This window comes from Aythya ferina (genome assembly GCF_964211825.1).
Source record: "Aythya ferina genome assembly, chromosome: 21".
Taxonomy (NCBI): Eukaryota; Metazoa; Chordata; class Aves; order Anseriformes; family Anatidae; genus Aythya; species Aythya ferina.
Window position 1 is genome coordinate 1,013,259 of NC_140319.1, and position 26,450 is coordinate 1,039,708.

At 44.0% G+C, this 26,450-nt stretch overlaps 1 protein-coding gene across 5 annotated transcripts; it reads left to right on the plus strand.

Moving 5' to 3' along the window:
* Positions 1–3: 3 nt before the first annotated feature.
* DDI2 (DNA damage inducible 1 homolog 2) lies at positions 4–25,150 on the plus strand. Of its 5 annotated transcripts, none has more exons than XM_084494751.1 (10): positions 4–176; positions 4,346–4,475; positions 5,449–5,679; positions 8,027–8,153; positions 10,253–10,380; positions 11,003–11,131; positions 11,925–12,028; positions 12,445–12,634; positions 16,864–16,926; positions 18,734–25,150. In XM_084494751.1, exons 1-9 carry the CDS (start codon positions 39–41, stop codon positions 16,878–16,880), a joined length of 1,194 nt encoding a protein of 397 aa, XP_084350877.1. In that variant the 5' UTR covers positions 4–38; the 3' UTR covers positions 16,881–16,926; positions 18,734–25,150. The 5 variants fall into 5 exon arrangements, with proteins under 5 accessions (XP_084350877.1, XP_084350875.1, XP_084350876.1 ...); XM_084494749.1 differs by lacking the exon at positions 18,734–25,150 and adding an exon at positions 12,849–12,945 and having other exon boundaries at positions 13,822–16,925; XM_084494750.1 differs by lacking the exon at positions 18,734–25,150 and adding an exon at positions 12,849–12,945 and having other exon boundaries at positions 14,985–16,925.
* The last annotated feature ends 1,300 nt before the right edge of the window (positions 25,151–26,450 follow it).

Here is a 26,450-nt window from a genome sequence, read left to right on the forward strand (position 1 = left end):
CGCTTGGCGGCGGCGGCGGGGGGCGGCCGGGGGCGGCCATGCTGCTCACCGTGTTCTGCCTGCGCCGCGACCGCAGCGAGCTGACCTTCTCGCTGCAGGTGGACGCCGACTTCGAGCTGCAGAACTTCCGCGCGCTCTGCGAGCTCGAGTCCGGCATCCCGGCGGCGGAGAGCCAGGTCAGGGCCCGGCCGTGAGGGAGGCCCCTGGGGGGGGGTGGGCTCCGGGCCCGGCCCGGCCGCGGCTGTGTCCCGGTGTGTGTGTGGGGGGGGGGTTGGGAGCGGGCCCCGGGGCTCCGGGAGCGGGCGGGAGGCGCGGGGCCCCCCCCGGCTCCGAGGCGGTGCGGGCAGCCCCCAGCGGAGCCCTCGCGGCCCGGGCCCGGCTGCGGGCGGCGGCTTGTGCCGGGCAGCGCGGGGCTGGCTGCAAGGCAGGGGCAGAGAATCGGGGCCGTGGGGGGGTTGTAGAGGGGAGAAGCTTTGGTGGAAGGAGAGCGAGTGCTGAGGGCAGAGAGGCTCCTGCCTCCCTACCGGCCAGCTCACGGTTTTGGGGCTCTCTTGCATCACGGTGGGCTGCCGGCTCTACCTCTGTTTTGGGATAATGAGGGGTCGCGTCCTTCCCGTGCTTCTGTGCTTACTTTTGCTGGGAGTTTTTGCTTAGAGCCTGTGCTCTGCTGTGATTAAATTGCTGCAGATTTCCCATTACACAGACTGTACGTTACATGGATCAACCCCGTGCTTTTTTGTAGCACCTTTGCTCTCGTTCTGCCCAACTGACTTCTGTGTGTGCGTTATCATCTTTCCTTTCTTAGCATTTTCTAAGCGTATGTTTATTGTTCCTTTATCTACCCTTTCTGCCCGGTGTTTGTTTAGCGTTCTTTGGACCTTCGGTAGGAAGTAAGTTGTGAGACTACAACTTATGGGTGAAGTAGCTTGTTGTGCAGAAAGATTTTGAGTGCCCAAACCACCCCCCACAAGAAGGTAACAGTGTGGGTCTGGCTACAGCTCTTCCTTACCCACAGCACGCGTCGCTTTGTGGGTATGCCGTTGGCTTCCCGGCACAAAGGGGAGATGTAAGGACCGCGCAGGGTGGAGCAGACCACAGAGGGTTAACCGAGTCCTGTTCTGTGATCTCCTGCAAAATTAATTCTGGGGCGGAGGTGAGCGCTGAAGCACTTGGCTGGTGTTGTGGCGGATCGGAGGGTGCCGGGAGATAGCGGGCACGGCGACTGGTGGGCTGTGCTGATAAGAGGAGTTGCAGCAGGGACAGCAGAAGGGAAATAATTCAGCTCACTGTGGTTTCCTTCTCGTGACGTGGAGGCGTCTTTTCTGGAGAAGTAGAGGAAGGCTGTCGGCATTCTTCTGGCAGCGGTGTTATTTCCTTCATCTCCTTCCCTTTACGTGCTGTGTGTTCCCTGACCTCAGCTGCCACTGCTGTGCAGTTCCAGCTGAGGCTGCCGGGCTGGGGGACACGTCCCGAGGCATGGCACGGAGCAGGCTGTGACGGCTGGGATCACAGCGCTCAACCTTGGGTCTTTCTCAGGATTTATAGAGAGTGTTTCTCCAGGAATCACACATTGCAAGCTATAGATGGCTCAGAGCCAAAACACAATTAAAAACTGGACAGGGGTTCTGTGCTGGGTTTGATTTATGGTTGCTGGGGGTGTCTAGCCAGTGGTCCGAGGCATGGTGGTGCACTGAGTCGCCCGTGGTGGTTGCTTTGCTGTCAGCCTCGTAGAAGTCCTCAGCCATCCCAACCTGCGGACTTGAGATGTGGGGCAGGTGAGAGGAGGCAGAGAGGAATTGAAGTGGGTGGCCGGGGCCCTCAGGGTGTCCCAACAGCAGAGGCTGAGAGGGAGGTGGGTGTAGCTCTCCTGCATAAACCTGTGGGACTATGTATATATTGGGTAGGATTTATAGTCTTTGTGGGTTTCTTGTTTGAAAGAGCAACGTTTTTGCTGTACGGATTTTGTTTTAATGACAGCTGATTACTTGAGTGGGGTTGGTTGCTCCACAGAGACATTCTACCCAACACCACTGTGCAGAATCCGGCCAGTGCGTGATGTTGGTGCCTGCTTCCCTACCCAGGTTACCTCCAGAAGGGCTCGCGTCTGGTGCCTTGGCCAGCTTACAAGCTTGCTTTCTGAAATGTTCTGCAAAGCAGGTAATCTAAAGTACAGCAAAATTAAATCAGTTTAATTCCACAGCAAAGTGGAATGGGTCAAAAGCACATTAAGCTGTGCTGCTAATGGATATGGAGCGAGTGCTGGGCACTTAATTCATTGTCTGAGGTGTGAAGGCTGAATGCTCATAAATCCAGCCCATGAAGCAAGATGACAGAGGTAAAACCTCACTTAAACTGATTAGCTCGTGTCTTCCAGGCCGTCTGCACAGAGAAACTGTCATTTAAGATTTGCGCGTGCAGCTGGGATTTATTACAAGCTTGCTTTCTCTGCGGACAGCAGCGTTGCCGAATCAGGTCGGGCAGGGTGTGCGTGGTAATGTGAGAGGATGCACTGGGACTCCTCCCATCACAAGCTAACCTTAATAATGCTGGCAACATCTTGCAAACCACCAGAGCAGTGACTGAATGCCTTAATATAGCCTGCAAATGGATCCATGTTTGCTTTGAAAGGGACCCAGAAGCCAGTTGAGTGCAATGCCATGGATTTTGTGAAGTGTGTAGTGAATGAGAAGATAGAAATATCATCTTTGTTCCTAATTGCGCGTATTTCTCAAATCCTGGTTGTTCTGATTGCTATGTCATACGTGGCTATTACTTTTACTTCCTCTGTCTTTCTTACTTTGATGCCACCTCTTACAATGGATCTCTGCGATCAGGGAGCAGGAGTTAGGATTCTGCGTAATACTTCTGAGCCGATGAAGTAAAGCAGCCAAAGTGTGCAGCGTCTTCCACACTTCGAGGAAGACGCGCACTAATTGTCTTTTTGGATCTTCAGCGTGCTTCTGCTGCTTGCGATAGCATCAGGCAGCGTCGCAGCCCGTCCAGGCGAGTACTGTGAAAGCGTCTCCCACGCGGCTCTGCCAGTCCCAACCTGCGGCAGACCTGTTGTTCCTGAACCAGCCTCTTCCAGACCAGGGAGACGGTCTTGCTAAATTACGTGGCAAATGTCAAATTGGATCGTATGCCCAACAGGGTTAGGCTGAGTTCTCCAGCACTTCTTCCTTTGGACGTCTGCCAGGGGTAGGAGGCTGTTGAGCTGATCTGCCTCGTCTCATTGTGCTTTGATGAAGGCACAGAAGCCTTAATGCCAAACAGACACTGTGTCTAGGATGCCAGAGACATGTCTTAAGCAGGAACTTTCGTTCCTTTAAAGCACATCTTTACTTTTGTGGGTTGTGTTTTAACTAAATGGCAACAGTTTTGTGGAAGCAGAACATCCTGGTTCCTGTGCTTGGTGAAGTCAGTAACTCCTCTGATGGTATTCATCTGCAGTTACTGCCTGTTGAAATTTCAAGGGGAGCACAGGAGTAATTGAGGACATCTGTAGGTATTACAGAGTCTAATGTTAATTGAAATGTTTCCATGGTGATTATTCATTTTTTTTATCTCAATATGTTTTTATATTTAACCTTGTGGACCTCTTGTTAAGTTACATTATGATAATAGGAAATTATGTGACTGTGTTTTATAGTCAAAAGAAAATAATTCCTTGCCACAGACTGATTGCAGATTCAGGACTGGTATGTTTGGGTGCTAAATCTTTGTGTCTGGATGGAGTTACATCACTGAAGTAAAGCAGAAATCTCTGAGCTAATCACTGAGTTCCCTGTAAAACTGGTTATTCTGGGAACCATGTTGTGGGTAAAGGTAGAGATCACTGATCGGTAGACAGTCTGGTCCGGTCTCCCTCCTGATGGATGCTGCCTGCACAATTGAGGCCTTGGCCAAGAGGTGCTGACCTGGGGGCAGATATCACTACAGAAAGCAGCCGTGACTTGGGTAATAGAGATTTGATTTGGGGAACGTGTGGTAAACAGGTCTGACGCAAGGCGTTCTTTCCTTTAAAGATTTTGGCCTCTAATTAAGAGAAACCAGCCCTTCTCCGAGATGCTGGCTTTTGAGAAATGGTTGTTGGGTTTCGGTGAGACCAACTCTGGGTACCTGTCCAACCACTTACTTGTTGAGGTCTTTCTGTGCCTGAGGCCGAGGTGCTTTGGCAGGACTTGTCTGTGCCTGTGGTGAGAATTGCACGCCTTCTGTTCTGAAGCTTGAGGTGGGCCCAGAGGAGCTGCTGGAACCTTTTCCTAAAATACAAATACATTAAAAGCAAGATTCTGCTCTGTTTTGTCATGCAACTTGTTTTTCCTTACGTTCTCTCCATGAACAGATAGTCTATGCGGAGAGGCCTCTAACTGACAACAACAGATCTTTGGCCTCCTATGGCTTGAAAGACGGGGATGTGGTGATTTTGCGACAGAAAGAGACCGTAGAGCCACGGCCTTCAATCCGTTTCCCAGGTGAGAAAGGCGGTGGTAATGTTTCCTCCGAGCATCTGAAGAACACCTCGCTAGACAAACTGCTTAGACAACTGAGGTGGGGGACTTTCAAAATTAGCTAAAGGGCTTGTTATTTAATTATTTTTATTCTAAGCAAGTGAAAAGAAAGCGGGAAAGGATGGAAAAACAAAGAAAATTCAGAATAGCAGATTGCATAAAGGTATATGAATTTTCATAGGACTGCCTGTTCCCTTCCCGTTCTGTGGAGTGGTGTAATAAGCATGCGCACGGAGTGGCTCAGACACATTAAGAGGCTCTTGAGATGTGTGCCCTGAATTGTGACAAATACCCAGAGAAGCTGCATCTTAACAAACCAAGTTATGCAGTCGTGCACATGTGCAAGAGGCTCCTCAAATAATGTGAATGGAGACCTGGTCCTGTCTCTGTTCTGCCTTCTGCAGTGAGTCCTAGCAAATCCACATCTTAAAAGTATGACTGGAAAAGAAGGATTGCTGGCTGAGAAGGGCTTGGGAGCACTGGCTGAGGATCTCGTCCTCCTGCCTTAACGGGAGGGTTGGTACCTGCAATGCAGCTCTGCAGAAATGTTGCTCTTTTTTTCTCTACTTTTTTTTTTTTTTTTAATCTGAGAGATTCAGAAGTGCCTTAGAGACATCAGGGTTTAGCCTTGTAATCCCTCTGTGTGGCATTCACATTTGTGAAGCTGGAAATAACTAGTCTGTGATTCAAAAAGTGCAATTCTAGGGATAAAAAACATACGAGGTAGAAGAATAGAGCAGTTACATAAATACATACTAGCATTCCTAACCCAGTAACCTGGGGATGTGGCAGTGTTTCTGACATGAATTGCTGTTCAAAGAATCTGGTCTAATATTGTAGCATGAAGACCAACATCTTTCCACGTTTTTTCCACTTTGTTTTTGGAGCAGAACTGTAAATAGGAAGTGCTGATGCATTTGACCTCTTTTCCCTCAAGGTCTGCCGAGGATAGACTTCAGCAGCATTGCGGTTCCCGGGACATCCACGCAGCAGCGTCAGCCACCAGCACAGCGTCTGCGTCCGTCGCCTTCCGATGCATCTTCGTTCCCTCAGGGTTTGGAAAATCCCGCATTGCTACGGGAGATGCTGCTTGCAAATCCCCACGAGCTGTCCCTGCTGAAGGAGCGCAATCCGCCCCTGGCGGAGGCACTGCTCAGTGGAGACCTCGGTAAGTTGGGTTTTTATCTGTGTGAGGCAGTTTTGAGTCTGTTTGAGCTCAGCTCTTATAAAAGGCAGCCACAGGTTTTTAACTAGTTGGGATGCTCACTGCCAGCTTATTGATGCTGCGGATAAAAGGTGCCAGCTGGGAGTACTGAAGTTCCTCTTTTTCTAACGAGGCTATTTCTAACAAGGTGGGCATATTTCTCCTGCTTGGCTTTTTGAATAGTTTCTGTCCCCTACTTTGAAATATCAGGTGCGTGGCTATGTTGAGCTTCTGTGAACACAAGTGGCTCAGCTCCTGATTGTTATGCTAAGACTCTCCGAATGCAGCTTCCAGTAATGGTGTTGCATTTGCTGCACTCCAGAGCCCACTAAGACCTCAGCTGGGAGCAGTACACTGTAAGACCATCTCTCCCCGTAGTGATTAGCTGCTATAGAAGTGGACATCAGAGAGCAGAAAGAGAACAAGTAAATGGTGTCTTTAGGGACCTTTTCCAACAGACAGATGTAAATGTTTACGTTCCTCTTAATCTTGAAAGTGCTCATGTATTCTGGGCACTTCTCGTGGCACAGTTGAATCCTAGTATGGTGTCCCTCATTTTCTCTGCTGATGGGTAGCTGATCTTGGTTTCTCATTCTTGATCTGATGGAAGCTTTGAACTCTAGTCCTCTTTTGTTATGAAGAGTGGTGTTTGGGACATTAAAAGACATGCTTCTAAACCTCTGCAAGCACCTAGTTAGGAAATAAATCCTGTCGAGCTTCAGGAAATGAATGATGTACCATCTAGCAGGAGACGTCTTCCTTTTCAAGGTTACATCCGAGTGATTTATCTCTCAAAGAACACTGGAAGGGAACTCACATGGATGTTGTTGGCTTACTGCATTTTCTAATTCTGACGTCAGCTCATACTCTTGTAGTTAAATAGACATCTGTTGTGCTCTCAATCTTTTTCCTGCCTCTTTTGAGCGTTGTGTCTGTAGTGCAGAAGAGAAGTTCTTCCTATCACCTTGAGAAGAATGTGCTGCTGCTGGCACAGGCCACAAGGGGCTAAGCCAGGCACCCAGAACTGGCTAATCAGCCAATCTGTTCTGTCTGGTATGCACATAAGCTTTGATTCAGGTGTGCACTTTTAGTCCCAAAGCGCTGCAGTGGGATGTCAGAAGGAAGTGGCTTGATCTGGTTGTACTCTCACCACTTCGTAATGCTGCTGTCAGTGTTTGGGCATGAGTCCAGTTCAGCTCTGACTGATGTCCAGATACATGCACAGATACGTGCCGTGTGACTGTGCTGGATGCATCGCAGGCATGTTAGAGGACACCTGCTATACAGAAGCCTAATTAAAAACAAAACAAACACACAAAAACGCCCAGTGCTTTCCTGGGCATGTAACTCTCTTTGAGCCACAGATCTTCTGTATGGGAACTGCGTTTCTTGAAGCAAAACCATGGCCTTCTGTGTTTACAGAACTTAATTTATTGCCAGGTCTGTTTGGGAATGTATGTGATCAGATCCAAACAGTAAAAAATAGCCAGAGGCTATCCAAACAGTGGGGAACTAAAAAACATGCAGTTAAACTTCCTGAAGCAAGTGTCCCTCGTAGCACCTCTTGATTACAGCAATAGACATTCTGCTTTAGGGATTATAATGTCTGTGTCTTAGCCTGTGTTGCTTGGGTTTAAAGTAAGTTTTGTTATTTTTTTATGCCTTAGAATTTTGGGTTGCTTTTTGGTGAATCTACAGACAACTATTCTGTAAATAGTGTAAATTGTGATAGTTTTTGCAAGCTGTTCTTGTAGGTGGGCCATCTTATTGCAATCTCACTCCTGTCTCTGTCTGAAGTTTTTTCAAAATACACGTGCACAATTCAAATGAGAAGCTTGAGTGCAGGTTTTCTATTCCTGAGTTCTGTTCCAGGTGTAATTTAGCTGCTGTTTTTTCCAGATTTTTTGGAGTATGCTGTAGGCAACTCTTGCTGCAATAGAACAAAGAATTGCCATTTTAATGGCAGCTCTCAATTTCAAGTATTGTTGTCTCAGGAGTTTTTTTCTTCCATTTTTCTTTCACAAAAAGGATATGGAGAGGGAAGTTGAGTTTGACTGTGTCTCGATGTGTTTGGGTAGGAGAAATAACTCTGTCAAGTTGTTTTTCATTTCAGCAGATTCCCAAGTTTGCCACCAATCAATCCTTTTGAGGTTCATCTACAGTGCCTCCAGATGAAGCTTGTTGTGCTTGTGCTGCTGATTCTATCCCTGAGTGTGTGCTGGCATAAAAAGAGGTGCTTGCTGTGCCAGAACTGGATTTGTAAAGAGTAATTTCCAGTAAAAAGCATTTCTGTCTCTCCTTGTTACTGCAGAGAAATTCACCAGGGTGTTGCTGGAACAACAGCAGGACCGAGCCCGGCGGGAGCAGGAGAGGATCCGACTCTATTCAGCTGACCCTTTCGATCTTGAGGCACAGGCCAAGATAGAAGAAGACATCAGGTAGCAAACCAAAGCCACCTGCATGCTTCGGTTCAGAGGTCTTTGTGGCACTTTTTTTCCACAGGGTGCTTCCTTCCAACCTGGTGCTTTTTCCTTGGAGGACACAAGGAGTGTGTTTAGAGAGCAGATCCTGCCTTAAGACAGAAATCTGCTCGCAGGGTAGCACTCTGAGCCACCTTTGCAAGTGAGAAGGTTGGGAATCAGGATGCACGGGTGCATCCTGTCCTTTAGAGGTATCCAGCTGAGCACAGACAATGGTGGCAGCACCGCTGTCCATGTGCGTGATGTCTCAAGGCTGGGCCACTGTGAAACCAGTAAAGAGCGCTTGTGAAAAGCACTGAGCCAAGTCCTTGAGAGGTGCTATTCAGGGCATGTCTTGAACCTGAGAACAGAGCCTGTGCCAGTGTCTGAGCAGAGCTGTGCACAGAATTGGGTGTCGCTTCCCAGCTGCCTTCGAGATTTGGTTTTGCATACTGCTAATTGTTTTGTATTTCTGGCTAATTCCAGACTCTGCATTTCACTGTTGTCAGAAGAGATCTTCCATAGAAATATGTTCTGCTCATTAGCCTTTGCTCTGTTTCTGTCTTCCAAATGTACTTGCACTGGGCTGAGACTTGATTGCTTAAATTGGGTGATAATTCCTGGATTTGGAACATGGCTGATGATTTTGTCCCCAGTAAAGAAATGTCTTTCTGATGCAGGCTCATAGTTTATCATAACCAGAATTAATTTGCAATAAGTCATTCTTGCGTTATAACTGACAAAGTGTTGGTACCGGATAAAGGCTTAGCATAGCGATGCAGAAAAATGTAATGCATAAATTGCATAAATTTATAGATAAAACATTGCTAGCAGGCACAGGAACACATTTCTTGCTCCATAGACGAGGGAGAATTGGGACAGATAAAGGTGATGTGCCTGAGGTTGTACAGCTATTAGGTAACAGTTTGGACATCTAGCAGTCCCCAAATTTCACAGCCCATTTAGTTTCTCTGGTTACTTGAACTCCTTGCTTAATCAGGTATCCTCTGCCTTAGATTGATTGGGAGCTCATGCAAGCATCACACTTTTTTGACACAAATCTCTGTCCTTCAAGTGTATCTTAGGTGGACAGAGCATCAAGCACAGAGAAAACAGAAGTTTCAGATCACTGCATAACTGATTTAAGATTGAGTAGCAAAAGACAGTACAACATGCAGCTCTTTGTTTCACAGGTATATGAAGCCAGGGCAGGGTAGCAGGGTGCTCCCAGGTGAGCCAGGTCACTGTTACCTGCTGTTAGCTCTTTCCCTGCTCCACCAAGAAACCGCATCTACCCATCCTGTTGTGGGAAGGCTACAGAAAATGGATGAGAGGAGTTTGCTTTTCCAGTCCTCCTGCTGAGGAGAAGTGAGGTGGCATCAAAGTTGGAAGCAGATAAGGTTATTTCAGATGCAGTCACTGCAGATACCCATCACTTTGAAGATTACTGTAGGGGCCATGATGAGCTTTTTGATAAGTGTTTTTTCTGTAAGCTTGAATTTGCAGCGAGGGCTTGTGCTTACAGTGGTGTTCTCACTGCAGTTTCGCTTATCTCCTCTCCTTGCTATGCCTGGAAAAGGCAAGATAGCAGGGAAACGTTGGAGGATTTTAATGTTCAGCTGCTGTGTGGGATTCCGGTGTTGTAGCTACTGGCAACATCTTCATCATATGCCCTCAGTGTTTGCCTCTTCAGAGTGACTAATAAATATGCAGGTTTTTTGCTTATAAGTCCTCCAGGTTAACTCTGTGGTGACAGGTTTTTGTTGCCGACACAAGGTTGTCAGGTGCAGGCGTCTCCAATGCTGTCGTGTGAGCTACACAAGGTGCTGGAGGGAGCAGCCCTCCTGGCTGTGGGGAAGCAATTTGATATCTCTGGATTAAGCCAAGAGCATTACTAGCAATCCCTCTGCTAAGAAGGCTATGTTTAGCTAATGAAGCAGTATTTGTTGTGGTTTAAAAATGCTGTTTGTAGCTGATGCAAACTGCAGCAGGTGGGATTACATTTGTAAACTGGAAGGATGTTTATAAGGTTTTGCTGATGGAACGTCTGATTTTTCTCTCTTCTCCACTAAATTCAGGCAACAAAACATTGAAGAAAATATGACGATAGCGATGGAAGAGGCCCCTGAGAGTTTTGGTCAGGTGGTGATGCTTTATATTAACTGTAAAGTCAATGGACATCCAGTGAAAGCCTTTGTTGACTCAGGTGAATTGCTGCTATTTTCATCTTTCCCCAGGATCTCTTTCCCTCACCAAGAGAGAGAGTACACACTCCAGAATTTTTGCCCAGAGTATTCCTTTTCCATTATAAAGAACTGTATTACAAGATTTTAAAGCACCTAATTAAAATTTGAGAACAGTTTGAGCTCTAAGGCAAGCAGAGTAAATTGTGGAGACGGTTTGTGAAGCAGCACAAATGAGTGCTTGAACACCCCGGATCAAGGCTCCTGTGAGAATTTCTGGTGTCTGATGGCTGCGATGCCAAAAAAGGTCACTGACACGTGTGTATCTTATCTCAGTTTACAGAAAGGAAAACTTTGCCTGCCTTAACGCTGTACTTCCCACCCATAGCTTTAAAGGGAAAGTAGTTGGGGCTGTTCCAGTTCTACCGTGGCACATACTTTACTGTCCATGCTGATCTCTGTGTGTAGACACAGTAAATTCAAAGCACTGTGCTTCATAAAAAGCTTTTTTATGCCATAATGCAGTTGCCTGATGCAAGCAGTGTGTTTTCCCTGCTGCTGAGTATAAGATCTTAAGCCCTTTCAGGAGTTTCTTTTATTTTGCAATGCCCTGTCAAGACTTAACATGAATTGTGTTGCTGGTAGGTGCCCAGATGACCATCATGAGCCAAGCTTGTGCTGAAAGGTGCAACATAATGAGGCTGGTAGATCGGCGGTGGGCTGGCATTGCTAAAGGTGTAGGCACACAGAAAATAATTGGCAGAGTGCACTTAGGTAAGTACTGGCATTCTTCTTAGGACAGCTTTAGCAGCAGTTTGACTGTATTCCCTGCAATCTTGGCACCAAAGAGCACCTGATTTAATGCTGTATTTGTTAGAAACTCCTATGGAGTAAAATAAAAGTGCATCTGCAGTACGTTCATTTGACTTGAGCACAATAATCTGGTTTCTGTCTCACTTAATCCTTTTGTAATGGAATTACCTCTCTTTTAGGTGAGAGAGTCTTCAGCTCCTGCAGATGTAGAGAAACCATTCACTCTGGGTGCAAAAGCAGGGTTGATGTGAAGGAGCAGGGTGTCTCCTGTTTGGGGTGTGGCTGTTGGCCTGTGTGAGTTGCTCAGGAAGGGCTCCAGTATGGTGGAGTGCTTCATACTCCTCCAGGAGGAGAAGGCTGGCTGTGTTTGTGTGCAGGTTTTCTGGATGAGTGAGGATTGTCCTTATTGTCTGAAAAAAAATGATCCTCTTTACTGTTCTTGCTTAGATTTGTGCTCTAATGAGCTGTACACTGCTCCTCTAGCAGTGTAGCTTGGAGGCTTAGGTGAGCAGTACTTAAGGCTCTAGAGCAGATCAGCTTTGAAAACAATTAATTACCTCAGACAAATATAGACCTAATAGTCCCTGGGGCTTGCACATGGCTGGACTTCTTGTGACCAAAGCTGTATGTCAGAGCTCTAGCTTCAGTTTTACCCAGCACGTTTGCACAAGCCATTCCTAGGGGATGGAAGAGCAGAAGGTAATTTGTTGCACTGTAGGATGCAAGGCAGTAACTTTTCTCCATTGTGTTTCAGCTCAGGTTCAAATTGAAGGGGATTTCCTGGCATGTTCCTTCTCAATCCTTGAAGAGCAGCCCATGGACATGCTTCTAGGACTGGATATGCTTAAGAGGCATCAGGTATCAACACTTGTTTTGAAACAGTTACTGGCTCTTCCAAGTGAAGCTCTAAGCACAACATAAATGCCAAGCCTGTGAATGTGTTAGGATTTTCTGGGGAGAGAAAATAGATTATTTTTTAGCCAGTTACAAAAGTAGTACGTATGCCAAAGACATTGTGGATGGATGTATAGGATGTCTGGTTGCTCCAGAGTTTTTTGCTCTGATCAGAAATGTTCAGAGCTTTCCAAATGAATGATTTATTGCAAAGCAAGTCCTGTAGGGTCCTTTACTTATAGCTGATGCTCTTGACCCACTTTGCTTAGTTGCTAAGAGCTGTGCCCATTGAAATGGATTGTTTAACCTTGTTTCTCCTTTTTCTCCGGAAACTGGCTTACTCTTATGCAGGCCCCTGATGTCTTGATGCTCTTTCACAGTGTTCAATTGATCTCAAGAAGAATGTACTAGTGATCGGCACGACTGGTTCTCAGACCACTTTCCTCCCGGAGGGCGAGCTCCCAGAGTGTGCCAGGCTGGCTTATGGGGCCGGGCGGGAAGATGTGCGGCCGGAGGAGATTGCGGACCAGGAATTAGCAGAAGCAATACAGAAGTCCGTAGAGGAAGCAGGTACCATAACAAGCCCAGCTGAAATAAGAATCTGCATAGTTTTCTTGCTGTGTATCAGGATGTCTGTTGGCAGTCACTGAAAGGCCCCTTCTCCCTTTTCTCAGTTCCTAGGAGATGTAATCTAATGCAATATCAGTGAGTAAAAGGTAGAGAGAAAGGGGCTTTGTTCTTGCTTGTGGCTTCTAATTACACCTATCTTTTCCTTTCTGTACAGCAAAATCTGTCCACATGAAGGCATTCGGGGGTGCTTGCTGTTCAATTTGTGCTCTCCTTGCAACTTTCTACCAGCTCTGATATCTTGGTCTTCGAAGGTGTGGAGATAAGTGATTGTCTCTGGCACCCATTCACCTGGTTCAAGTTGTTGTGCCTAGTCAGGGACATGACTCAGTTACGTTGTGTTTTAGCAGCCTCACATTGGGTCACTTGTGCTGACCTCTGCAAATCCTGTTCCTAATAGCTACTGTATATAAAAGTAGGGGAGCTGTAGCAGTAAGTCCAAATCTTTGGAAAGGAGGAATACCAGCCTCAGCAACTATTTGGGTCTTAAATGTGCAGTGTCAAAGTACATCTGTGCCTGGTTGCTGCCCCTCTCTGAGGAGCTATAACTAAGCAATAAGTGTTAACTTGTAGCTCATGCCCACCTGTTTCTTTTCCAAGACAAAGTAAGTTCATGACAATTTTTAGAAAGTGTGCTATTTCAGCATTTTTGCCTTAGAATGGTGCTTGTGCCCTTGGAAGGTAAACTGTTTTTCTTACTAAAGATTACTGTTGCTCTAAATTTCAAAAGCAGCAGCAGAATTGACATCCTAATGTATACCAGCCATAAAGATGGTCTGCAAAGAGAGTTTTCCCCTCCTCTCCTAGTTTTGTTCCCTGTTACTCTGGAATCTGTAAGCTGCACAAATCAAGATGGTCTGGGCTCTGGAAGATATTGGTAACTGCAAATTTTAGTTAAATGGAGATGCCAAAATAGTTAAAAGCTGAGCTATAAGCCAAACTGTCTGAAACTCAGGTTTTCCATTTAACTCCTCCCTTAACTTCAGCATATGCTTTTGAAAAAAAGGAGAGATTCATTTCTTTATGCCAACTATTATGAGAAGCCATAAGCAGCTCAGAAAGTGTATTTCTTAGGACTTTTCCAAAACCGTTAAGGATAGCTTTTTTTTTTTTTTTTCTTTTTAATGCAGGTGGGAAGATGTTTGAGTTTACTTTACTTTTTATCCTTAGAAAGTATTGCACTAAGATTCTGCTTTCTGTATGCGAGCAGAACACATAATGGATCACGTTTAAGCTGATAAAGTTGATTTATTCAGTGGTTTTATTGCTATTTTTTCAATTATAGCATGCTTCTAATTAGACTTGAAGTCTGATAACATTTTTTAAATATATATATAAATATATATTATAATGCACTGTTATTTTTTTCTTTAACACTTCCCAATTGCTGCTTGGTTGTCCAAAGTGTAAACAGTGTATTTTCTGCAAATAATCAAGGGAAGCACAGGATTGTACTTAACAGTCCCACTAAACAATATTCTTCTATGCCTGAAAGTTTTCACAGATATAAAACCTCCAGAGGAAGGCCAGTCTTCAGTGTATTGTCAAGAAATGGTTTGCATGTTTGACTTTCTAAACCAAATTAGAATGCTCATTAACTTAAGTTGTAGCAAGTGAAGAGAAAAAACAAGGATTTGATCTTGCTCCATCAGGTTTTGACGTACTTAAATGTCAGACTTGATGGCTTGGGCTCAAGTCTCTTCACATAACCTGGAAGAGAGAATGTAGCAATGTAAATGTGTTCTTCCGTTAAAATTCTGAGCTTGATGAAGACAAGGGTGTTTTTTGCAGTCTTCCCCCATTTCAGGTGAGTCTTTGCAGACATAGTTGGCTGGACTTAGTTCTCTGCTGAAAGAGAGATCAAATAAAAAACAAACCTCTTGGCCTGAAAAATGTGAGTCTTTAAAGTCTTTATAGTTAAAGCAATTTAGGCAAGTGCTTTAAAATGAAAAGTGTCTTAAGATGACTTGCAGCTACTTAGATACCAATACTGTTCTAAAGACCATGAGGCTTTGTTCAAGCTAGTCAGCAATTTGCCATTTTCCATTGATACTGAGCCCTAGAGGAATGTAAAAGATTTATGAGAATAGGAAATCTATTTTGTATGTTCACTTAATACTTGTAGAATACTAATGCACAAAATTAAGGTAGGTCTTGCTTAGATTGACTCTCTGCAAGCCTTGGACCTTTTACAAGTCTCTGACTTGCAGGCATCTTGTTAGCTGTATTCTGAGATATCAGACTATTAACTTACACCCTCTTGCTCTTTTCTAAAACAATTAACTGCTGCTAGCTGGTACCAGAAAAAACAAGTGAAAGAACAGTAAACTGCAGAGGAAGAGAGAGAGAGAGAGAGAACATAATGCAGCACCAAGGAAACCCAGCTTCCCACAAGGCCTGTAATTTTTCGTAACAGCTTGAGTAGTACAACAGAAATCACTGTACATTTGTAGACCATTAAAGTTCTCATTTTGAATGCACCTGGGTTATTCTTGAGTTTTATTTAATCCCTGGAAACCTACTTTTGTGAGCCTCATGTTTTCTGTCAGCTGACTTCCTGGTGTTTCAACACCTGTGGAAGGGCAGCTGAGATGGTAGCGAGGTCATGGTTTGTTTTACGTGTTTTACTGTGATCTCCTAGATTCTCCATGAATGCTTCATTTATGTTTTGAGCGTTCATTCTTTTCTGCCAATATGCAGTGTCCTCCCCACTATCACCACCCCTCATAACAACCTGGTGATTATGGAGGATTTACAGAACTGATAGTGAAACTACAATTGTCTTAGTAGGAAGCATATTGAAGTAGCTTACCCCATATGCAGCTTTTCATCCAGACAGCCTGGCTATAAGGCGCTGCCTCCACATATGCAGCTCAGGCGTTTCCTAATATAGAGAGGAATTTATCCCTGATGTTGCACTTTGTGGAGAAGAGTTCATTTCTGGTGCTAGCTGGATCAATATCCTTAATGGGGTTAGGATTCAGCTCCTGTATATATCCTGGGAGAAGGATGACAGCAAGTCTCGGAAGGATGGTGCTGAGGAGTGCTTGGCAGAATACCAGGTACTTCTGCTGTCTAAATGACTACAATTCCCTGATGTTTGACTGATCAGACTCTGTTTTTTGACTCACTGGGTCTGTAATCAGTTCTGCTTTCTCTCCAAAGGATTGGCTTGGAAGCAGGGAACATAACGCTACCACATAGAAACAGGAAAAGATCCCTTCTGGTTGAACGTGTATCCTGTGTCACGAGTCACGAGCCTCTCAGCCACCCTTATGAAAGATGAGCAGTCTGAAAATCTGCAGGATACTTTCAGATTTTTAATACTGTAGCATAGCAAAGTTGTAACTGCATTAAGACCAGGTGTGTGACCAATAGAAAAGATTGCTGTGGTATAAAATAAAGCAGCAGATGCACAAAGTGTATTGATCAGAGGTGTGGTATCCCAGTATTTAGTGCACCTTTTTATCTAATAGAGAATAAAAGAAATGGGTACCTGAGGTGAAAAAGACCTAGAGCCAGTGTGTGGTGCTACCAATAGAGATCTGTACTTCGTCCATTCTCCATGGGGAGGAGGAAGCAGTTGAGCTGGTTTGACTTCTGGCTGTCTGTTCTTTGCTTTGCTCTTCAGTGCCTCAGGGAGTATTCCCTTTTGGGATTTCTGCCCTAGGATCTTTATGCTTCCCATTTGCAGCAAGCCAGCGTTTGCTTATCTTGTCTTGCCTGTGATGGCATGATCCATCACAAGGCAATAGCCACTGGGAGCACAGTCTGAGAACTGTGCCATCTCAAACCTCATTTCACTAAAAGTGGCTCCTGAATGCAGCTGTACAGAGAACAATCTGGTACAGTGCTAGACATCTGCCTTGTGCTGCATGTATTTTATCAAGTGTGTAGTATCACCCACATTGCATTGGACCACTCTGCATTGTAGACAATACAGAACAGCCCTTCAGCTGTTTTTCAGCAGAATTATTTTTGACTCGACGTAATGAATTACCTAGGCAGAACTCCTTTTGGAAGTTGGCAAACCTGAGGAGCTCCTGCTGCTCATGTGCTGTCTTTGTGGACAGTTGGGAGGGGAACTGCAATGTCGCAGGACTATAACCATGCATGTTGTGTGCTTTGAATGCTAACGCAAGTTTGGTGTGTTTGTTTCCTAATCCAAACAGAACGTCAGAAGCCTTGATGCATGTAGTGTGTGTTTACTGCAGCTGGAGTGGGCCACAGACCAGGTATTTATAGCCATCAGTTTGTAAACTTTTACTACTACATTCACACTACCTGCAGCAGGACTGTCCTTACTTTAAAGTGTACTGGGGAGAAACCCACATGATGTGAAATTACCAGCTCCTCCATTTAAGAGCGTGGAAGAACATTCGACCTCACTTGGCCAAAGGCAGCAAACCTGTGTGTTGTCTGTACTAGGAAAGGTGGACCCTCCTGTTCATGTGAAGGAGAGCCTTACAACTCTGATTTTCCTTTCTGTGCTCTCCAAGCAATGCTTGGTGCTTATGTAAACCACTTCTGTTTCTTCAACCTGAGCTTCTGTCAAGTGGTCATCCTCAACAGAATGAATGAGCTCCTTGACAGTTCAGAGAAGTCATTTACACAAAACAAACCAGCATGAGTCCCTGCTGAAAACTCTGTCCTAATATAAAATAAAAGTACATTTGGTGAGCTGAAATGCCATTGTGCTGTTGTATGTGTACTGTTTTCCTCAAACAGTCTACTCGTTAACGCAGCAGTTACATTAGAACTCCCCCGAGTCACTGGTTATTTGGGCTTATCTCTGACACAAGTATTTTTAAAAGATTTTAAAGGGTAGGGAAGTATTTGGTGATAGTGGACTCTTAACAGTTTTAACTTAAACAGATACAGTTCAACATGTAATAGCTGCATGTGCAGATTAACAAATTGAAATTGACCGGTTATGTTAGAAGTCAGTAATTCCAGAGTGTTTGCGTTAGATCTGTCCTGCATAATTATCTGGTCTGAAATGAAAGCAAGCATGTTGGTTGTGCAATTATGTAATACTTCTAAAACCTTGCATTAGCACTAACGTTTGAATTTGGTGATAAACAGCTGTCTTTTGACTTTAGGAGCCTGTGGACTCCTCAGTCTTTTGGGGTTCTGTATTTAAAGCCTAGGAGGCTGCCTACTTCTCTTATATCAAAATTGCTTCAACATAGCCTGCTCTTAGAGAAACCAATTGGCAGCTAGTTCCCTTCCAGCTTGACAGCAAACAACATTATGTTGAAAAAGAATGAATAACTGACAAGTAATTTTATACCCACAATTTCAATTCAAGCTGACAAATCATATGGAGGATGTTTGCTGAACTCTGGATATCTTGTTTTCTAATTGTTACATGCCTTAACATGCTGAAGGGAAAAAAAAAATAAAGATAACTGCTCTGTACTGCTAGAAGTTTTCTTTGCTGCTGTTACTGCAGCTGCACTGATGAGAAAGTAATGGGGTTCTTTGGTTTATGCTCTTGATTAAGGAGAAACTTATGGCTAAAAGAAAACCTAAAGTTCTTTTCAGCTTGAGCAAGCCATCTGGGAAGCACCCCTCTAACTACTGTGTAGGTATATCCCATTGAAGCCTGCTTTCTGTATCACCAAGAGGAGTTTGGATCTCTCTCTCCTTTGAAAAATGCCCTTTTAAAGGGGATGCTGGGATTTCATCATCATCTCAGTGACTGCAGATATATCTGCTCACTTTGAAATGTAAATGTCCTCTAATTGTGAGCTCTTTGAGCACCCTAGAACTGGCTTCTTGTCTTTCACTGCCAGTAATGAAGTGTCTGCAGCTGGAACGTAGTTGCTGGATTTGCACTTGGTTATTCTTGGAGTATTCAGGACAGTCTGTAACAACTCCTTGCAATAGCTAATGATATGAATGGAGTGGTGCTCTGGTGAGTAATTTTCAAGCTGATATGCAAACTGTTGTCTTAGCTTCTATTCTGAAGGTATAGATACTTGAAAATCATGGTTCTCCTGTGTTCTAACTACTTCTTTCTTTCTGTCTTATGTATAGAGAATAGTGACAAAGAAACTACCTCACTGGAAATGCCCTCATTACCAGCTTCTGATGGGTTTCAAAATCCAGTCCAGTCTTCAGGACAAAGTTCTAAGATCTGTAATCCCACAAATCAATTACTTGATCGTTCTGTCTCTGCCCCTGCTTCAATTTGCTCATCCGAATCTAGCCTCGCAGAGCCCAATAATCCTAGAGCCGTCAAGTCTTTTGAGTCTTCAACTGAATGCCGGATAACCCCAGAAAAAGAACATCCTCTCTTATTACAGCATCTTTCCAAAAACTCTTCCTTGGCAGATAACAAGCCTTCTCTCCAGACAGGTGAGGTAACTTGTTGCAGTCCAGCTTGCCCTTCACAGAAAACACTCAAAGAAACATTTGCTGACAGTCTAATGGAATGTAATGCTAAAGAACAAGGCTGTGGTCAGGAACCTCCTTTGGAAGTGAGGGAAGAAAATAGTTTGACTAACACTGCTAAGCACAGGCAAATTGAAGATGTATCTCTGTCTTCAGAACAGGAGGAACAGAAGCAAAAGAATGAGCTTGCCATAGACCATCAGACGTGCAAAGAATCAGAGAAGCCTGAACAGCTGGAGAAACAAATTGTCACAACTGACCCAGAGCTTTCTTGCAATGTTGGTGGGGTTGAGAAATCTGTTGTGGAAGAAGAGGGCCATACAGCCAACCAGCCAGCAAATCCTCCTGCAGAAACGAGAGGAGATGGACTAGAGAAAGCAGATCTTCCCTGCATGAAAGGGAGTATCCAAATGTCAGCCTCCTGCAGCTGTATGCATATGGAAGTAGATGTAGTTGAGCGGTCAGTAGCTGAAGTGCACAGCTCAGCAAGCAAGCAGAAGCAGCCGCCTGAGAATGGAAGTGTATCTGAGCTGAACTCAGATGCCTCCTCTATGGAGGTGGAGTCGTTGAAGTCTGCAACCTCCTTGAGTGATCCAGTTATCACCCCTGATGTGTCACAGTCCAAAAGCACCAGTGAAATTCCTGCAAAGTATAATGAATTGTCCAATGAAACAGCTGAAATCAGTTCTTCTCCCCACAGCATCCACCAACAGGACACAGATCCAGGAAGACCTGTAGAAGAGCCATGTTTCTCTCTAGCAACAGCCTTGAAAGAGCTTCACAAACTCCTGATTATCAGCCGTAAAGGAGAATGTAAACTCCTTGCATCCGAAGTCTCTCAGCTGGAAATGGTTCACAAAGAGCAAGCACAGCAGAAGGGTTTTTCTGAAGACGAGCAAAAAGGCTCACATCCAGACGGCCAGAAACTGAGTTGTTCCTCCGTTAAGGGGAGGTCTGAAGGTAGAAAAGCAGAGGGGAACCAGCCTTGTGATTCTGGCACAGAAAACAACCTTGGGTCTATCAGTCACGTGGAGTCAGCTATTGGAGAAGCTGCTTTAGAGATTCAGGAGTTTTCAGGTAAGAGTGATTTGATTTTAGTGACTTCTGCACTGACATCTGACCAGCAACAGAGCTCTGAGCAGGCTGAGATTTTGGCAGAATGTAATCAGAGTCCAACTAGTCCAACCTTGGAACAAAACACATCTATTTCCTCTGAAACTGCTTTGGATGAAGATGCACCACAAGATGTTCGGGCATCATTAACAGGAGCACCTGGGAGAAGCAGCAGTTCTCCTGAAGGTCCGTGGTCATTGGGTGGGTGTGAGGAACCACTGCTGAGCCCACTTGCTGGCTATACTGAATTTCCCTTGGCTGCTTCTCCACCACCTGCTTTCCCTGCGGCTGATGTTGATCGAATCCTTGGTGCTGGCTTTACCATGCGAGAAGCTCTCGAGGCTTTGGAACAAGCGGATGGAAATGCAGATCTTGCTCTTCTCATTTTGCTCGCCAAGAGTATTGTTGTTCCTACGTAACTACGGAGGAGGTAGCTGACTGGGGTGTCTCTTCCTTTAAAGGACGTATCTAAATTACACATTACAATGTACAAGCAGAATGTTGAGCCAGGTTTTTTAATTCTTTGCAGCCAAAGTAACTTGTCTCTTCAGTTTCACTTGTTAGATTTGGCCTTTTAAAAGAAAGAAATCGTCCTAGCATTGTGTGGACAAGACAGCTTTTAATTATGCATACTGGATTAAAATTAATGTTTTTATTTAAATGTAAAATTTTAGAATAAGCTCCAATGTTATGAATAAAAAAGCAGAAGCCATTAAGATCACCACCCTGTCCAGCGCAAAGCAGATTGTGAAATAAGTTGAACGTGTGTGTGTGTGCTGCCAATGGCGAGGCACAGCACGTGGTGTTACAGGACATGAGGTGCACACTGAGTTTGGTATGGTGCAGGCGCAAAACACCGCTTTTCTAAATGTACTTTGTGGGTTTTGCCAGTTTTCTCTCTCCTACGCTTTATAACCAAATGTGTGTGACGCTGATGAAACATTTATGGCAGCTACTAAAGGTTACGTAGGTGCCCACAGATGTGTAAAACTTCACAGAAGGAGTGGGAGGGTGTGGGGTGGTTTTGGAAGCATGTTTTCGTGTGTGCGTGGGGAAAGCTGATGCCTGCTTTTGCCAAACCCTTTTATGCTTTTGGGCCAGTGTGTTTAAGTTTACAATGTGGGGATAACGGATAGGGAGAATAAGGGAAGGGATAGAATTTGGTGCTACCAAAATTAAGAGATGTACTAACTTATTTGAGGATATGCTGATATTAATTGGAGGGGGGACCGGGGGGAGGGAGAAAGGAGTTGTTTGGTTGTTTTTCTTCTAGCCTTGCCCACACCATGTTCCCCCCTACAAAAGAACAAGCTCAACTGCTGCAGGCAGAATGTTAATGATGAAAGTGTTTAACAAACCAACCATGTATTATGGCTCTTAATCCCCTTCTACCCGTGGAAGATGGATTCTCTATGCACTGCATGGGGGTGTGATCAGAAGAATGAAGAAATCTGCTTTGCACTAATTCATCTTGATGTTTGGGGGATCATCAGCCTCTCAGCTGTGGAAATGCAAACTGCAGAAAGTCTGTAGCAGCTGATGGGGTACTAATTTAATACCTCTTAAAAAGTGAGGGCTCCTGAACAGGGTTTATGAAACAAATGCACTTGACATGGCTTCTGCATTATAACCATCGTGGCCTTCCAGGAAGTCCTTGGTGAGTAGTAGCCTGTCTGATTAGGACTCACTGAGGCTGTGTTGAAGCCCTTTTCAGATGCTTTTTTAATTTTTTCTTCTCCAAGTGAGCTACTTCTTGGTTTTCTGCAGAATACTCCAAAATACTGTTGGGGCTGGGGAAGGGAAAGGAAAGCATGGTTAAATATGATACCAAATTTTAAGTAGGAACTTTTACTTAATCCCACTTGCAAATCTCTGAAGTGGATTTTGTGTAAAGAGTTCATCTTTAACTTTCTGCTTTGAGCTAAACCTGAAGTGATGGATCAGCGGTGGCTGGAAACATGTTTTGTTCATGGCTTTCATTTGTTATCATTGTCTCAGGCCTGTCCCTGGTGTCTTGTTCTCCCTGTTGCTTAGCAGGTTTGCCTGTGTGTATGTTAGGCTTTTTTTTATGCAGGATAGCTTTTACAGACAACACCAGTTTGGTTTCATCTGTGAACTTGCAGGTGTTTCTCATGTCAGTAAGTGGTGGTTGTCAGATTTTTCTTAAATGCTCGGGTAGCCACGAGATCCTTTATATTCTAAAGAGCTTTAAGGCATTCCTCTGCTGAATGGAGCTTTTGCTCAAGTTCTGGAGCTAGGCCTGGGGCTCCCAGACACATTTAGCTTATTTCCTACTACTTGTGGTGGCAGCAGTAGTCATTGTGTATGTGTTGGAAGCAGCGTTTGGCTGTTTGGGACCCCCTTGCCTGAGCAGCATCAAGTAATTCACTTCAGGCTCTGTTCAAAATAAGTTACTGAGGCAAGACTACAGCTTTATGATCTTTACCATGCAGGTGGTAAGAGTTTACCCATGATTAAGCTTTTTGATACTTTCCTTGCAATGAGCACCCCAAATCAGTGAAAGCCAGATCTGTAAAGGGTAATGCTTGGACTGCTACAGGAGTACAGACATTGTCATCAGATCTCTCCCTAGAAGCTTTAGGAAATAAGATAACGATATTAGTCCCGTTTCCATATGGTTCACTATCAAAAGCAGCAACATGAATGAAACTCCCAGCTCTCGGATCCAGAGCATCCTCAGTCTAAACAGCCTGTTTCTGCTCCCGATTCACACCATGGGTCTCAGTGAGGTGGTCCTTGGAGCAAGCCCATCTCTGGAACACGTGTACCAGAGATGGTGAGTGCATCGAAGGCACCAGCTGCGGGTGGTTGGCCCCCCTGGATGCGTGAGAGCTGAATTTGCACCCTTAGCCTGCAGGTTCATTTACTGCCAGCTTCTTTGAAGCATCAGATGTTAGCCATTCAATGTTATACCCTTTTCATATTTACACTTTTATGTTTTTAGAAGCAATTGCTAATAGCTAGAGAAAGTACTGCTGCTTTGCACCAAACTGGTTAAAGGCTCTAGTTTTATGGCCACGTTTACTTAGACTGCATATACAGAATTTATGCTATAAAAGCTTTAGAGCATCAGCCAACTTGCTTCAATGCTCAGTTTTAATCTTTGTCAAATATAGTTTGAAATCTGCCCTTCTGCCAAAGCTGTAAAGAAGCATTTATCGATACTGCTAGAATTTCCTGGGTAACTTCCTCTGAACTGCTAGAAACAAAGCCTGACCCCCCAGTTGATTAATACTTGTAAAATTATTTTATATCAAGTTGGTCCAAGCCTGGTGATCTAAATCTCTTCATTTCACAGAGCCTTGCTTTGAGTGAATGGTTATGTGCTGCTAAATTAGAGAATAATTTTGGCTTTTCAGGAGTGAGATTCATGTTAGAGAAAATCTGGGCAGTGGTGAGCATTTAAGGTCAAATAAAATGTAATAGTGAGTGCTGTCTAAAAGTTGTCTTCCGTTTTAATGTGTATGTGTCCTCTCTGCTTTATGCACATATCCTTTGCTCAGCTTTTAGCAATCCCTTAGCTGGTCTCTCTGCTTACCTGTCCAACAAAGTGGGAATATTCATATTTAAACGGGGATGGCAGACTGCTAAAGCTTTTTGGCTAGAATGGGGGAAAAAGGTGATGCCAAAAGCTGTTTAAATTTCTAAAGGAGCTAAGTAAATGTATTCCGGGCTAAAGTAACACTCTTCACACCCTTCTCTTAACCTCCTCATTCATCGATATTACAATATATTAACTGTCACATCAGTTTAGCAAAATGATTTGACTATGGAAAGTCTATCTGTAGAGAATAAAGCAACATTCAAGCTGCTTCATTAAGATGCCAGTGCCTGTGGGGACCCTACTGGGTCTGTAGAGCTTGTTTCTGGGTATTTCCCAAAGCCACTGTGGTCGTGTACCTTGCCATTTGGTTTCTGGGAGGTATTAATTTCCTTAAAGATACTGAAGGAATTTACTTGGCTTCTTGCTGAATGCCTATTTCTGTAAATGAGGCTCTAGGTAAGTTTAGTGATGTTCAGTGAAATAACATCTGAAAGTCTCTGGGCACAAATCTGTCTGACAAGAGGAGGAAATATTTCCTGGTGACAGGCATGTTTACGGGCCGCTGAGCAGAGCTGCGCTGTGCTGTATTACTGTGACAATCTCTGCCTTGTTGCTAATTATGTTCTATGTAGACACTTGGTCTCAAGGACTGTTAACCTTGTACCTCCTAGATACGTTCCTTTCTTTCTGTCCTTGTCTCTCCCTCTTTCTTGCTGTCTCCTTTCCTCCGAAGTAGCAATATTTAAGTGTACTTGTTGGATGCTTAACTTCCAGATGGTAAGTTTTCCTTAAAACACTATGCTATTTATCAGTAAAAGGAGGAGAATATCCTAGAGGTTTCTTCACCAGACTTGGACTTCTTGCCACTCGGCTCCCCAGAACTCTAACGTGAATTCAAAGAGGAGAAACCAAGAGGCCTTTTGCCTGCCTCTCTCGGAGGTCAGCTTGAGAAATTGGGTTGGTTTTGTGTATATCATTCCCTTATGAAGCGTTCAAGAGATTTCTTCCTGCACTGTGTAGACGTAGCTTAGTCTGTGATCCAAATGTGTAGCAGTTTGGGTTTCTCTTTGACTGATGCTTTTTAGCTTAAGAGTTTTACAAACTCACTTAAGGAACTTGAGGGAATCAATACTCAGGAATCCTAAAGCTGGTTGCATTTGTGTCATTTACTCTTCTGGGCTGAACATACTGCAGTTGTCCTTGCAGACTGAAGGGAAGTGTGGTTGTGTCATCAGAAAATGGGATGTGGTTCTGCCCAAAGTAATACACACTTGATTCTTTTTTGATTTTTGTTTTTTAATATTGGGGGACTGTTTATCAACAAAATTGATGTGTAAAAATTTGATATTTAAAAAAATGAATAAACACTTTATCATAATGTTGCTTGATTGGTCTGTCTGTATTTCTGAAATCACCATCCCTACACTGAAATCATTCTCAGGCCATTTTCTCTAAAGCCAATAGAATTTCCTTAACATAAATGTTGCCATTTGAAATATAATAAGTAGAAATCAATGGTTAAAATGGTTGCAGTTGGCAGAGGCTGAGAGCAGGCATGAGAAATTCAAATATTCCCCTTCTACAGAAATAGGTTGTTGATTCCTTCAGGCATGGCTTGGAAGTAGAAGGGTATAATATACAATGTAGGGTATAATATAAAATATATAATATAATATATATTATATATATTTTATATATATAAAATATAAAATGTTAGGGTATAATATAAAATGTAGCTCTTGGCCACAATACTATTTGCTGGAAAAATGATTTGCATTTCTATCCCTATAAGCTCCTCATGTAAATTTTAATTATAAATTCCTTTTTAATAATTCCATTTCCTTAGCGCCATTTAATAGACCAGGTATAGGAACTGATGCAGAGAGGTGTCATGTGCAGTACTAAGCTGTCCCACTTGGTTTTGGAAAGGGGGAGAAGAGGATTTTCCTCCTCCAAAACCTGTAGCAACATTTGTCGCAACATTTGTCTCATGGACCAGTAATTCCTTTTTCTTATCTTGAAAAGCAGATGCACTCCCCTTGAGAGAAGGACTGAGGTTTTTGACCATTAAATCTCATGCATCTGGAGAACAGTCAATGGTATTGCAAGATCAGCAGACACACTAGAAAAATAAAGGGTTATGAATCAGTTACTGTGACAAAGCAGTTCTAGTGCAGTGGTTTCCTCCTCATGTGCCTGACATGTTTGGAGCTCTCCATGTGATGCTGTTGTCATTATAGATGAGCTATTTTATGTCACTTAATTATAAAACTATGCTTTTAATTCTGGTCTTAGGGTGGGAAAGGTGAAGGGTTTTAATGTGTGCACTGCTACAGCCCCATTCATACATTGACCAAAATGTTGATTGCATTCCTTTGGAAGATAATTAAGGACTAAAGACTGTTACTGTCTGAAAATTATTTTGAGGACTTGAGCCTTGTCCATTCTGCTTTATGAGGTGATACTCTCTCTTTTGGTACTGTATACAAATGCAAATTAACTGCACTGTTACAGTTTGGGTTTGTGATGGTCCAGGTCTGTTTCCATTGGGTCATTAGCACTTCTACATCTGCAGCCCCACACATGACTAAAGGAGGTTCAGACCCTATGCAATAACTGTAAAGCCTACTGTGAATTGGTGGCTTTTGCTGGTTATCTTTTATGGGATGTCTTAGGAGATGC

Coding starts and splice junctions, on each gene's coding strand:
- DDI2 (XM_084494747.1), top strand. CDS start 39: ATGCTGCTCACCGTGTTCTGCCTGCGCCGCGACCGCAGCGAGCTGACC. Junction 5,680..8,026: donor ACTGCTCAGTGGAGACCTCG/GTAAGTTGGGTT, acceptor TTGTTACTGCAG/AGAAATTCACCAGGGTGTTG. Junction 11,132..11,924: donor AATTGGCAGAGTGCACTTAG/GTAAGTACTGGC, acceptor ATTGTGTTTCAG/CTCAGGTTCAAATTGAAGGG.